Raw genomic sequence first — 14423 nt, 5'->3', positions numbered from 1 at the left:
GGGAACATGGCCAGCCACAAACTGCCACTTTTTCCTGATAAGGAAAGTGGGTATTTCCTCTGGCTTATCACTATCATCATTATTATTATTATTATTATCTTTAACACAAAGGCCAAAGCAGCTCAGCACTGAGGAGCATTTGAGCACTGATAACACTGGCCAAGCTCCTTGGCAGGGCTGCCAAAATTGATACCAAAGCCTTCCACATCCACTGGGCCCAAAATTACCTCCCTAAGATTTCAGGCAGATTTAGGTGTGCTCAAAGAACACCAAAAATGGCCAATTAGGGCAAACTATGAAAGACAACATGCTGGGTGCTTGATTTGAAACTGGATTGTACATAAGGGATGAACCAAAATTTCAGGAACAAGGACAGTGGGATGAGATCCTCCCCGTGGATGTTTGGGATCTAGAGACTCAAAGAGCAGAGAATGACAGATATTTATATAAATGAGAAGACAGATGCAGAGCCCTGCCCTGCAAACCCTCCTGAATACCTCATCCTGCATGCAGGAGGCTCCTTTACATGCACAGCAAGGATTATTTATGAGACTGCATTTCCAGAAGTAGCTTGATGAACATTATCCCTCAACATCTGGCATTTAAAAGAGCAATTCCAAAGATCCACATTTAACATTTTTCCCTCTCCATTCAAACTCCTCCTGACTTCATTAGAGTGAAAGAGCAAGATTGCAACCTGTCATCAGGTCATTCTCTGCTGCAGAATTCACTCAGTGTGCTCAGGGAGAATAGATATGATTGCAAATGAGAGTCTTGGGATTTAGCCAGAAGATCTTACAGAATTAACAAATCCATAGTCTTTTTCTGCTGACATTCTATTCTAGAGGAGTAAATGCTTTACAATGACCTAACCCAGAAAGGTCCAAGGCAGTTTCACTCCAGGTTTCCTTTTTTTTTGCTGTAGTGGGATGAGATTGGCCCATTTGCACAAGATTTTGCTACACCAATAGCTTTGTTCAGGACATTTCAATATAGTAATCAATCTTTTGGGAGGATTTTACCGTGGTAATCTCTGCTGAGGTCATACCTGTATTCCATTCGTGGCCACAGGAAGCCCAGGGAAGCTCTGTAGTAAAGCAGTTGAACAAATAGAAGATAGCCCATGCTAAAATGATGATGTAATATACATTTAGGTGTGCCTCTATAACTTGGGTAGCATAGCCAATGCCTGGAGGAGCAAAATAAAAAGTGAGATACAAAAGAAAACTGATTTTCAGGCTGTATTTAATTTAAAAGCAAAAGCTTACTCGTAAGTATATCTTAACTTCAATTTTGCTACAATTAATTTCATTTTACTTCAAATGGAATGCTTTCTTTTGCAGAAGAACACAGAACTGTTACCTTCAAAGAGAGGGCAAACTTTCCTCCAGCATGTGATGCCTCCTTCGCTTGTGAACTGTCCCAAGGCCGTCTCCAAGAAAAATACTGGGATTCCACAGCAGATGAAAAACACCACGTAGGGGATGAGGAAAGCACCTGGGGGTGAACATCGAGGGGGTGTTGGTTAGAATGAACAGGATTCCTCAGGAGCACAGGGAGGATTTTTCCATTAAAGGAAGGATCTTGAGCTGGGAGCCATCAGTGCAGTGCAGGAAGGGTTTACTCCTGCCCCAAATATCCAAAGTTAACCTGAAAACCAGGGCCATGGGCTAAAACAGAGCAGATCAAAGTTTTTCAGCCTAAAGTCGGTCTCTCAAACACAGAAAATACCCCAGCCACGCTCAGCTCAAAGTTCTGCTCTGCCCAGCACCACCCTCCTTGCTTTCCTCAGGGGTGAGGAAATGTTACAGATATTAAATCTGAGCAACCCATTTCATGTTAACCCATTTATATGATAAGAATTGAGAAAAGGGAATGAGGAAACAAACCTCAGAACCACTTACAAGGACAAGAAAGCCTTATCAGCCAGAAATATTGATGTGAAATTCTAGGAAAATAAAACTCCAGCACAGGTAGTGAACCACAGCAAACCCAACCACAGCACACCCACACCCTGCAACAGCTGCTGGGCTTCAGTCACTTTGATTAGAATGCTGGGAAAACTACATCAACCTGCTCTGATTTTCCTTCATCTCATCACCAGGAGTTCCTGCCCTCAGCCAGGAAATTTCCCTAGAGATGAGTCCCAGGTGCCTCTCAAGAAATCCGCGGGGATTCCACAAAAAATTGAGTATTTCCCTGGATAATTTACTGGCCAGTATCATCACACACACTCTCACAGCGAGTTGAACAATGCAGCTTGTGGAAATCCAAAGTACCAGCTTGTTTTTCCAACAGGAACATTAGAAAACATCAGGATGCCCAGCTTACAAAAAGATCATATTACAAGAAATACCTCATTCTAAACACACAAAGAAATTATTTTTCCTCAAAACCTGAACATCCACAGCCCAAACTTCCAGATGATTATTCCTACACTCCCTGTTATGGCTTGGAGAAAGTGCCAGAGAGGTCACACCTCACAAGTTCCAAACTACAGCCTCTAAATTTTTTCTGTAAAAAGCAATTTATTTCACAGCTAGCTCAGATATTTACCACTGTCTTCCCCCAGCACACACCAAGGAGTTGGATGCACCAGATTTAAGCACTAAAAACAAACTCTGGTCTAATTCCAGCAGGGGGTTACACAAGCTCACAGACTGAGCCTCCATTGACTAAAACTGGTCAATGGCAAATGTCCCATGGTGCCAGGACACGAGCAATTAAATCACACCCACTTATTCTATTCTTAAAGAGTACAGTGATGATTAAATATGATATTTAAGTAATTACTTTTTCATCAAATCACCCAAAACAATGATGGAAATTCTTTCTACCCCATGTTACAGCCTTTAAAATAATAGCAAGCTGGCACACACTCACAAATGGGCACCTAAAGCTGCAGGAACCAAAAAACTACACAGCAAATATATATTCCTGTCATTTCCTCTGCCAAAAGTTCTCTGGGAACACTTTGACCGTCAACAAGAAAGGCTTGTGCATATGATGTGCAGCATGTTAACATTCAGGATCTGGTAGCAGCACTCTCTAAAGAGCTGAACTCTTGTTGCCTAAGTTTGGCCAAAATACAGAGACATAAAGAAAGGAACTTCCAACAATAAACACAATTTGCACAGCAGGGTTTGTCTTGTAGGAACAGCACACAAAATGGGCTAAAAACCATGCCTGAGTTCAGATAAGGAGGGACAAGGAATAGAAATTTGGCACAGCAAACCAACCCATCGAGGAGCAGATCAGTGCTTATCAGCCCTCAACATCCTATTTTTCTTCCAGCCTCTGTGTTTACACTGCCACTGACTCAGGCCTTAAGTGGGAAGAATGTTGAACCCAGTCCACAGAATTCTAAACTGAGTTTGTAATTTACTTTCCTTTCTCCCCTGCTGCCCAAGCTGATGTGCTTATTCTCAGCTGTCATTTATCTTACACAGTTTACAGTTGGCTATAACCAATACGTGCCACATGTTATACTCTGGAGAAGTTGAGTCTGCTCTTTCCTCTCTCAAATAACATTCAGAAGTTGTATTTATTAGGGCTTGCTCTCTTCAGCCTGTAGTTTTACATCTTTCCTGCCTTGTAGGAATTGGAGAAGTACGAGGGGAAAAAAAAGAACATTGAGGTATAAAAAATTTCATGAGACAAAGAGAATTAATTTAGTCTTTGTGGCATTGTTAGGAAAAAAAATATTCATCCTCTCCAAAGTACACTGCTGTGACAAATGAAGTGCTGCCTTCTTTTCTGTGTCAGACAAACTTAGTTAAGTATGCCTGGGTGTGTATTCACATGCAGAAGACAGAGTGTACTACTATAACTGAATGCTGGCTTCTCCTGCATGAAAAAATGCTCCTGAAAAAAAGATGTCAATTTACTAACGTAACAGCAACTTGTAAAAATAAACCACACAGTGTTTGGAGAGAGGGGAAGGGAAACACGACGATTTTTCTCAGTTGTCAGATGTTAATGCTTCCCTGTCTGCACATGCACTGAAACCCTGAACACGTCTCTCTTACTAGTGCAATAAATCACAGCAAGGCACTCTTAACTGTTTAATTCCCGTGTTTAATTCCCATCTAAATCCACATGTGATGCCATCTTACCTCCTCCATTCTTGTAGCAAAGGTATGGGAATCTCCAGACGTTTCCCAGCCCAATAATCTCCCCTGCCACAGAAAGCACAAATTCAACCTTATTGTTCCAGTGCCCTCTTTCATGAACTTTCTTATCATTGCTGTGGACGAGGTTGGTACTTGAGGCTTCTGGGTCCAAAGCATCTTCCGGCTTGCCATTAATTATAGGAATAGTCTTTTCAGCTGTCATGACTTTTCAGCCTAGTGGAGAACAAAAGAGGAACACACAGGTGTGTTAGGACGTTTGCTGGCACTGATCTTCAACCTCTGAAATCCCCCAGGGTGGCACTGGCTTCTTGCTACCTCTGGAAATCTGTGGGTGAAAATGAGGGAGGCAACTCCACAAGGCTGGAAAAGTTGTAAAGCAGGGGGAAAAGGAGAAGAAAGGGGTGGGGGGAAGAGAGAATTTCTGTGCAAGGGAAGGAGTAATTCCAAGTGGTGACAGCTAACTTGCTAGCAGACAAGGAAACCTTTCAAAAATCCCTCCCCAGGCAAGGATCCCACCCTTGCTGACCTACCAGAGGCCGGGGCTGTGCCGCACCTCCCGGGCTCACACCTGAGGGCCGGGGTGGCTGTGGCCTGCCCGCGGGAGCTGCGGGATTACTCACCCAGGGCTGTGCCCGTGCCTGCCTGCGCGCCGGGGACGGGGGCCGGGCTGTGCTGGCGCTGCCTGCGGGCGATGCTGCGGCTCCGGCAGCGCGGGCAGGGCACAGCCAGGAGGGGAGGAGGCGTTCGGGATCCCCGCGAGCCGGGAAGCCTCGTCCTGCCCTGCCGCTGCTGGCGGCCCGGCGTGGGTTGGAGGATGCTCCCCGCGCTCTGGATGGAGCCGCAATTTGCAAATGCTCAGCCCTCCCCGGAGCGATGGTTTAACACCCGCCTCCCCCCTCCGCCCACCTCAGGCTGTCCCGCCAGCTCCCCCCTCCTTCTCTTCCTTCTCCTCCTCCTCCTCCGTCTCCTCCACCCAGCATCACCACCGAGCATCACCAGCGAGCAGAGAGCAGAGCATCCCCGGCTGCGCTCCCCGCCCGCGGCCAGGGCCGAGCCCGCCAGGTTGGGAGCCGCATCCCCATTCCCGGCAATCCCATCCCTGCTCCGCAGCCTCGGGCAGGGATGGGACCGCGGGCAGGGCCGAGCCTGGCAGGTTGGGAGCCGCGTTCTGCATGCCCATCCCCATCCCCATCCCCGGCAGCCCCGTTCCCGCTGTGCAGTCCTCGGCAGGGATGGTACCTGCGGGCCCGCCAGGTTGGCAGCCGCGTTGTGCATCCCCATCCCCGGCAGTCCCAGCCCTGCTGCACATCCCTCGGCAGGGATGGGATGGCGGACAGGGCAGGGCCGAGCCCGCCAGGTTGGCATCCCCATCCCCATCCCCGGCAGCCCCGTTCCCGCTGTGCAGTCCTCGGCAGGGATGGTACCTGCGGGCCCGCCAGGTTGGCAGCCGCGTTCTGCATCCCCATCCCCGGCGGCCGGCCCCGCTGGGCATCCCTCCGGCGGGGATGGGACCGTGGGCAGGGCCGAGCCCCGCAGGTTGGCAGCCACATCGCCATCCCCGGCAGTCCCATCCCTGCCCCGCATCCCTCGGGCAGGGATGGTACCCGCGGGCCCGGCGGTTTGGCAGCCGCGTTCCCGGTCCCATCCCCGGCAATGCCATCCTTGCCCCGCATCCCTCGGGCAGGGATGGCACCACAGACAGACCCAGCCCCGCACCTGCCTCGCTCGGGGGCTGGCACAGACCCCACAAGTTAAAAAAGGAGCCCGGCGGGAACAGATGACACAAACTTCAGCTGGAAAGGGCGGCGGGGAGAGCCGGGGGACAGACGGGATGAAAAAATAAACGGAGGGGGAACATTTGGGAAGTGTGGAAACAATGTGGGCGCTTTCGAGTGGCAGCAGGGAAATGCAGAAGCAAGGAGCCCATGTGGGCATTGCTGGCTGGGGCTTGACTTAAAATCCAAGCTGTAAAAGAGGCGAGAAGAGGGAAAAAATTATTACAAATGGTTTTGTTTCAGGTTGAATCAAATATTTGAAATTTATTTTTTCCCCATCTAACCCTCTCCTTTTTAAATTTTTTTGTAGGTCAGTCATTTTCACCCTAAGTCTCCAAAGCCAAATTAAATACCTCTTCTTTCTTCATCTCTGCAGCTTCTCCTTGGCAAATGGCAGCACCCAAGCCAGGTTCTTGCTTCAGAACTTCCTCAGCTCCACACTCTGCTGCAGTTATGATCAGCTTTCCTCTGCAGCTCCAGGGGATGCACTTTGGAACTCACAGCTCCTAAATCCAGGATTCTCTGCTGGAAATGTCCCAGGGACAGTCAGGTCTTGTTCCATGTGAATTCTCTCCCTCTCACCCTCCATCTCCAGGGGTTTTTCCCACTGCCTGGCCACCTGTTAGCAGTGCTCCTGGAAGACAATGGAAATACAGATTTTAAATTAACTTGAGCTGACTTTGTACCCTGCTTGTACATTACCCACTGGAGCTTCTGCTGTGGTTAAAGTTTGCAGGATTTTGCATTTCAGTGATGCCTGTCACAGGAGTGGGTGCTGGGGCCTCACCCTGTCAGCTCTCTGTCACGTCAATCCTTGCACCTAACAGGTGCAGGATGAGCCTCTCTCTTTTCTTCTTGATGCCAGCATGTAGAGTTCTACTCAAACCTATCTTGGGAAAGGAGATCTGCCAGTGGGAAAACTGAAAAAAATGTAAAATTCTTATATATATATTTTTTAAAGCATCCTTACCGCAGATAGTACCAGAGCAAGGTTTGATTTTGGGTTGTACATTTGTGTTTTTTGTTTTTAATGCAGCTGTTATTCATTAATTGAGGATGGAATAGATCCATTTTCCCCAAGCTGACTTTGCACAAACTAAACTCAACTTGGAGGGCTTTTTTTGTTGATTTATTTTTACCTCCTCCTTCATCTTGTTTTCAGCAGGGATCAAAACAGACCCTGTTTTCCTGTCTCCCAGCCAGGCCTAGCAAACTCAACAGGATACACTTAAACATCAAAGCTGACAGTGAATTCTCATTTTATTCCTGAGAGTAATTCTAAAAACAGAGGGAAGCTGAGGGACAGTAAACATTTGATGATTCAATATAGAGGAGAGACCAACCTTCACCAAACAGATTGATGATGCCAGATTGAAGGGCCTGCTGCACGAGACAGCCTGCAGGCAGATGCTGAAGGTGTTTATTTGCTGATTTGTTCAGTATTTTAAATGATTCATTCCTGCTGCCAAGTGTTTTATCCACTGCTGTATTCCTGCACCAATTCCCACCCCGTCTCCTCCCAGCTGAAGTGTTTATGGAAGTAATTGCTGGCTGCTAATCCTTGTGAGCACTTCCCAGTGTCTGCAACAAAAAATGACAAATTTTAGAGCAGGTTGAGAACTCTTTTTATTTAAATTCTGGTGGAGCTTTTGCTGTTGCAATGAGGGAAATTCCCTGGTGTCAGTTCATGCTCTCGCTGTGCCTCTGGTGCTCCTCATCAGGAATTCCTGCCTGCTCCTCTCAGCCTGTTGGGACACCCTGGCCATTAAAATGATGTGCCCCAAAAAGCAATTCAAGTTCTGCTTTATTCAGGTTTATCTCCACACTCCCAAGGAGCCCTTTACAACTCTGTGCAGAAAGTGCAGGGGTGGGGGTGGAAATCAGATGTTTCTGCTCACCAGAGAATGGTGCTGTGAAGTACCAAATGTTCCAAGGCTGCATTTATTTAGATTTATAAACTAAAATTAATCAAGAGAAGCCATTCATACCTAGAGTAACTTGGGAAAACAACCTCTGAGAAAAATCCACATGTCCACAGGATTCTGCCAGGCTGCCAAAATTAATGTCAGCTCATGTGATGTAGCTTTGGAAATTTAAAACTGGGGCTTGGCTCATTTCATTCCCCTTATTGTAACTTTGAATTTCTGTGTTGTTCCTGCAATAGAAAATCCTGTGACAATATAACTAGGGGGGGGGGAAAAAACAATCCTCTCCAGATTTAAAACCTTCAATTTAGATTTGCTATAAGCAAGATCTGCACAAGCCTTCAATAAAGATTTCATAAAGCTGGACTCTTTGTGGGAAATAGCTACACAAAAGCAAAGAAATACAATCAGAATTTCAGCAGTGATAACAATCTGACAATATTTTGGATCAAAAGCCTAAAATCACAAAGCCATTTGTGAACAAGACCAACACATTTAGCTGTTTTATTAGAGGCTGACTTCAATCAGAAATAGGCTGATTTGTGCCTAATCAGTTTTCTGTAAGGGGAAAAGAAATATTTCTTTGTTGCAGATAATTTTAAGTACAGCAACACCTGATTGTTTGGCTCCTTTTTAGAGAGGCTTAACCCCTATCATGGGAGGTATCTCTCCATCCAATTTATTGCCTCACAATGGGTGAGATGCTGACTTTGGGGCTGAGGAGAGCTGCAAAAATCACTTTTCCATCTATTGATGTTGCCCTTCCGTTGTCAATCTGAGATCTGTATTTTGTTACCTGTATTTTATCTTCCATCCCCTCCTTTGGACAGGAGTGGGTGAGAATATTCCAAATAGGAGATTTCTGCTGCTGATCCCCTGGAAAAAGTGGCACAAATTGGGGTTTCCTTGAGTTAATTCACCCATTCCCACTGTGCTGTAGGGACACACCCTTCTGCTAATGGGTAATGGTACCTTGAGTTTCTTAAACATGAATTTTATACACAACAGCACCTGGAGAGAACCTCCAATCCTGGGTTATCCACAGCTTCCAAGAGTTAGCTGTCACCCATCATTTCAGTGAACTGAAATCTATAAAATAGAAAATAAATGACAGCACTGAATGAGAAGACACTTTTGAAAGGTTTTAGTGGGACTTACAAGCGAGAAATAAAAGAATAATAAAAATAAAATAAATAAAAAGAAATGAAAAATAAATAAAAGAAATACCAAAGAGACCTGAGCAGAACTCGGTGCATAACACCACAACTGCCTGTAGACAATCATTTTTCCAGATTAAAGCTGAATTTGCAGTCCTCATTTGCAGATACAGATGTTATCAGCATGCCCAGCTCAGGTACTGGGAGCTGCCCCAGCCTGGAAAAGGAATGAACTGTGAGGGGAGTTTGTACTCAGCTTTCTGGATATATTTTCAACTCTATTAAAATATTTTCATATTTTTAATAATTATAATATATACATTATATAAATATTATACACATTATATAAATATTATATATTTATATAAAATATTTTAATATTTTTAATAATTAACATTATTAAAGGTACTCAGTGAACAATATCAGAATTTAATTCAGGTTACAGAAGCTCTCTGCAAGCTCATAAAATCTTTCATTTTATCCCAGACACTCTTTGTAAAGTAGGATAAGGGGTTGCTTTGTACACTGGATGCTCCAGTATGGGAAGATTGTTTGGAATTTCAAGGAATTGAATGACTCTCACACCTCTGGTAGGAAGAAGCATCTCCCCCCAGCCTTGCCCTTTGTTTCTACAAGCAGCCCACTGAGCCAGGCTTTGGGATAATCCTGGAATTTCACAAAACCAACTTGCCTTTGGGTTGAGTCCATAGCACAGTAATTAAAAAATGCAATTCCAGCTTGTAGATGATCATTCCATGCTATGAGGTGTCATGCTCAGCAGTGAAAAATAGGACCAAGAAGGAGGGAGGATGATAATTTGAGTGATGGCATTTTTATTCCCAAATATCCCATGGGATGAAGTGCTGCCCTCCTGGAAATGGGTGAACATCCAGCTGCTGATGGGAAATAGGGAATTCATTCTTTGTTTGGCTTTGCTTTACATGCTGATCTCAGCCCCTGGGCTTTCTCCTCCCATGAGTTTTCCCACTTTCCCCTCTCTGATTCTCTACCCTGCCAACACAGGCACCTGTGCAATATTCAGGTTCAGTGAGGGGTGGCAGCAATACTGCACACTCTGCCAAGTGTTGCTGTAAAATACATTAAAATCCAAAGCAAGTTACCATTAGAAACAGAATGATGGGTGTGAATGAGGGAGTGGTTTGGTTCTGTGGCAGACCTGAAATAGGAAAAAAGCTCCAAAATCAACCCAGAATGAAGATAATTCATTTTTCTCCCCGTGAAAAATAATAAGAATTATATATAACCCCCTAAAATTTCAACTCAATCACTCTTTACAATGAACTAGAGAGCAACAGCAATATATTGCTTCAAAATTTCAAAAGAGCTCCCATATTTTCAGAACATTTCCTTTATTGAAGTCTTTTTGGCTGAAGTTGCATGTCAGTAAAGCAAAGTAATTGCCTGGAAAATATTGATCAGCTCTTGTCAAACACCCCTGTGCTATTGAGGATTTCCATTTCAGCACTGTCAGCGTTCAGGCGCCGGATTTAACTGTGTGTGTTGAGTTCTCCAGAGCAGCCCCAGTGCAGCCCCACAGACACTGAGCCCTGCAAGGGCTCTGCCACATAAATTACATGTGACAACTCAAACCAACTCAGCAAACAATCCTGTCCTGAGCTGGCTGCTGGCACATTGCTAATTAACAATTAATTGCCTTCCACAAGACTCCTGCAGAGCACATGATGTGATACTGCAGATGTTTCAGCCAACTTGTGCTTCTCTGCAGTGTTGCAAAGTGCCCAAAGATTTCTTTTACTCTTTTTGCAATGGTATTTTTAATCAAATACATGTATTCCTTTTGTTATTTAAAATGTATTTTGGAGTATTTTAATGCTGAAATTCCTCTCAATAAAATATTTTCTTTACAGCTGTGAATCATCAGTTGTTGGTTGACACCTGTAGGTTTATAAATTGAGTCAAAATAGAACTTAGCTGGCAAACCAGGAAAATTAACCATTGTGAAACCCCACCTAATTATGCCCAGCAAAAGCAACATCTGTGCTTCGAGAGCCAAAAGAGAAAATACTCTCAAATTTTATTACATCCACTTACTAAAAATGCCTGGACTTCTTTTTATTTCCCAGCTAAAAGAAGAATATTTTATTTAGGCTAATCCACTGGGAAGACACAAAGATTATCCAGAATTTCATCTCTGCTGGACAATGATTTTTCCCAGTGACTGGTTAAAGGTGAACAAAGAAACTCAGTGAGAGAAGAACCCTCCAGTAAGGGGGCAAAAATCACATTCAGGTGCACAAAGAGCAGCAGGGAGATGCTGACTTGGCTGGCACAGCTTGCAGGAGCCTGACAAAGGCTGTGGTGGGAGGGCAGCAGGAGATGTGGGAATTGCTGCTGCACTGCTCTGGAAATGGATGAACAATTCAGGCACAGAGGATAGAACAGGCAGATGGCTGTCAGTGGGAAAAGCCTTCCTGGAAATTGTCAGATTTAGGTTCTTTTTTAGGTTCTTCTTCTTCTCCAGAGGGCGCTGGGCCTGCCCAGGCTCCCCAGGGAATGGTGACATTCCCAAGGCTTCCACATCCCAAGGGGAGTTTGGACAACATTGCCAGGGATGCCCAGGTGGGATGTGTTGGGATGTCTGGACTGGATAATCCTTGTGGGTCCCTTTCAACTTGGGATATTCTACAATTACTTTTAAATTTCAGGATATTTCTGACCATTCCTACTCCCTCTCATCTCAGTTCCTTTCCTACTCACAGGAAAACTGAAACAGATCCTCCAGGGTTTGACTATGCTGTAAAGAAAAGCTTAAAATGCATTTGTCTCCAATTCTTTTCCAAGTGTCTGGCACTGAGGAGAATCATCACCCTACCAGAAACACAGAGCCTAATCCATGGAAAACTCAATTCAGGAGAGGAGAAGGAATTTTGCTGGAAATCATTTCATGCATAAATTCTGCCTAATTTTGACTCCCTCAACACCCTGATATTTGTAGAGTGAATTATAGGTAATAAATCAGGAGACATCCCCTATTACCTGAGACGTGGAGCTCTGGCTTCACAACAGCAAGAAAAAGAAGTTGGCCTTGTTTCTTTTTGCAGTCTGTAATAAGGAAAGCAACAGTAGAAATGATCAGTTGAGATTCTGTGTTCCCACCACATTTTAATTTAGGCACAATATCTGGAATTCCCAGAATCTGGCACAATGGAATTCCCAAAGCAGAACTTAATTCTTAAACTCTTTCTCTAAAATTTACTTGCAATTTTTTCATAGGAAAAAATCCCTATGCTGAGGAAAGCTAGGCATCAATCTTTTTAAAAAAACCCAATTTTTTAGATGTTTAACTTTCTCTGAATATTGTTCTAGTCATCATTTCCTCATGATTAGAGGTGTGTAGTTAACTAAAACAGGAAGAACACAAAGATCTCCTTATTCAATGTCACTTTTATTTTTCCCACTGGGAAAGGAAGACTTTACTGGTGGAGTCAAGGCAAATAAGGCTCCTATAAAATGTCAGAGCATGAGTGACAGTGACACATCCCAAAATATCACATCTTTACCAGCTCTGGTATCACAACCATACAATTTTTGGGAGCATCGTTTTGTGCTTTGCAGTCAACTTCTCCACCTGCTCCTGAAATTAAATATTATTTAAGAGTAGAAAAACCGCACCCAGAAGAGGAAAATTTCCTCCATAATCACAACCTTTTAACTTCTTACAGGCTACAGGTCATGCTGCAAATAAGCACAATAAAATTTTCCACCAGTGCATCATTTACAAAACTTTTAGCATATTCAGCCTGAAATTAATTTCTAAAGATGCTTTGCAGATTTGGGGCTTAAAGGTAAAATTTTCAGGAGTTAAATTACTGAGGTGGCCTTTTCTGCTGAAGAGGGGCAGAATATGGCACTTGGTTCATTGTTTGCAGTTCAAAAGGGGTTTGTGCCCCTTGCACATTGATTGTTTTGATGATTAAATAGCTGAGACTGAGGAGATATGGCTTTATATCTGTAACTGCTTTTATCTCTCCAACAAGTGTGAGTTTCCTCAGTTCATTACTGACTTTCCACACAGAATAAAAAGCTGTAATCCACATAGCAATAGAAATAAAGGTTTTAAACCAGGCAAGGTTCCCTTCTGAGGTTTGTTTTTAAACCAAGCAGGGAGGGTGTGGAGCAGCCAGCTCTTAGTGCAATTAGTTTCAGGTCCTTGTTAGCAATGATAAGAAAGTATTACATTTCAGATGATAAGAAAGCATTACATTGCAGCTGCTTGTGTTACATGGATTTTTGATTCCAACTTGATTCCTATTTTAAGTCTCTTTAAGCTTATTAAGAGTTTCCCAGTTCAGCCCTGGGTTTTACAAGAGCCTTGAGCAAGGAGCAAAGTGTCTCTCTGCTTGGACACAGGGATGGTTCAGCTGCTTCCAGTGAAGGCAGAACTTACAGGTGAAAGAGCTGAGTTTGTACAGAGACAGCAGCTGCTCTGGAAACTTTCTCCTGCGCTGTTGTACACTCAGAAATAACAATTTGTGTTCATTTGCTGCATGGCCAATAAGTCTGCAACAGCCCACACTTGTTAAATGTGGGTTTAACAAGACAAATCGTTATCTACCAAACATTTCCATACTCTGCAATGTTTCTGCACCCTGGGGTTTGTGCACTGGCCTTTTGGCAGGGCTGTGGCTGTGTCACAGCACACTGACCCATGGAAGGCACCACCATCCATCAGCAGGAGGACACAGACTGAATTTGGTGTTGATTCATGAGGGGCAATCATGGAACCATGGAATATCCTGAGCTGGAGGGACCCTCAGGGATCAGAGAACATCCTGAGCTAGAGGGGACCCTCAGGGATGGATCAGGGAGCATCCTGAGTTCAAGGGACCCTCAGGGATCAGAGAACATCCTGAGCTGGAGGGACCCTCAGGGATCAGAGAACATCCTGAGCCCAAGGGACCCTCAGGGATCAGAGAACATCCTGAGCTCAAGGGACCCTCAGGGATCAGAGAACATCCTGAGCTCAGGGGACCCTCAGGGATCAGAGAACATCCTGAGCTGGAGGGACCCTCAGGGATCAGAGAACATCCTGAGCTCAGGGGACCCTCAGGGATGGATCAGGGAGCATCCTGAGTTCAAGGGACCCTCAGGGATCAGAGAACATCCTGAGCCCAAAGGACCCTCAGGGATCAGAGAACATCCTGAGCTGGAGGGACCCTCAGGGATCAGAGAACATCCTGAGCTGGAGGGGACCCTCAGGGATCAGAGAACATCCTGAGCTCAGGGGACCCTCAGGGGTCAGAGAACATCCTGAGCTGGAGGGACCCTCAGGGATCAGAGAACATCCTGAGCTGGAGGGACCCTCAGGGATCAGAGAACATCCTGAGCTGGAGGGACCCTCAGGGATGGATCAGGGAGCATTCTTAGCTGGAGGGGACCCTCAGGGACCAC

General features: G+C 44.9%; 1 protein-coding gene across 1 annotated transcript in view; it reads right to left on the bottom strand.

The window, feature by feature from the left end:
* The window catches only part of SLC6A11 (solute carrier family 6 member 11), a 115045-nt gene extending 110065 nt beyond the window's left edge, over positions 1–4980 (bottom strand). Inside the window, exons 1-4 of the mRNA XM_064724415.1 lie at positions 4754–4980; positions 4116–4346; positions 1363–1497; positions 1049–1189 (exon numbers count right to left, since the gene is read on the bottom strand). Of these exons, the coding sequence (XP_064580485.1) occupies positions 1049–1189; positions 1363–1497; positions 4116–4335 (496 nt within the window). The 5' untranslated portion in view covers positions 4336–4346; positions 4754–4980. The remainder of the gene's footprint in view (positions 1–1048; positions 1190–1362; positions 1498–4115; positions 4347–4753) is intronic.
* Between the last annotated feature and the right edge of the window lie 9443 nt (positions 4981–14423).

The sequence above is a fragment of the Zonotrichia leucophrys genome, chromosome 12, assembly GCF_028769735.1.
Source record: "Zonotrichia leucophrys gambelii isolate GWCS_2022_RI chromosome 12, RI_Zleu_2.0, whole genome shotgun sequence".
Lineage (NCBI taxonomy): Eukaryota > Metazoa > Chordata > Aves > Passeriformes > Passerellidae > Zonotrichia > Zonotrichia leucophrys.
The sequence above is the reverse complement of the archived record's forward strand: the minus strand, read 5'-3'. Positions and strand labels throughout refer to the sequence as shown.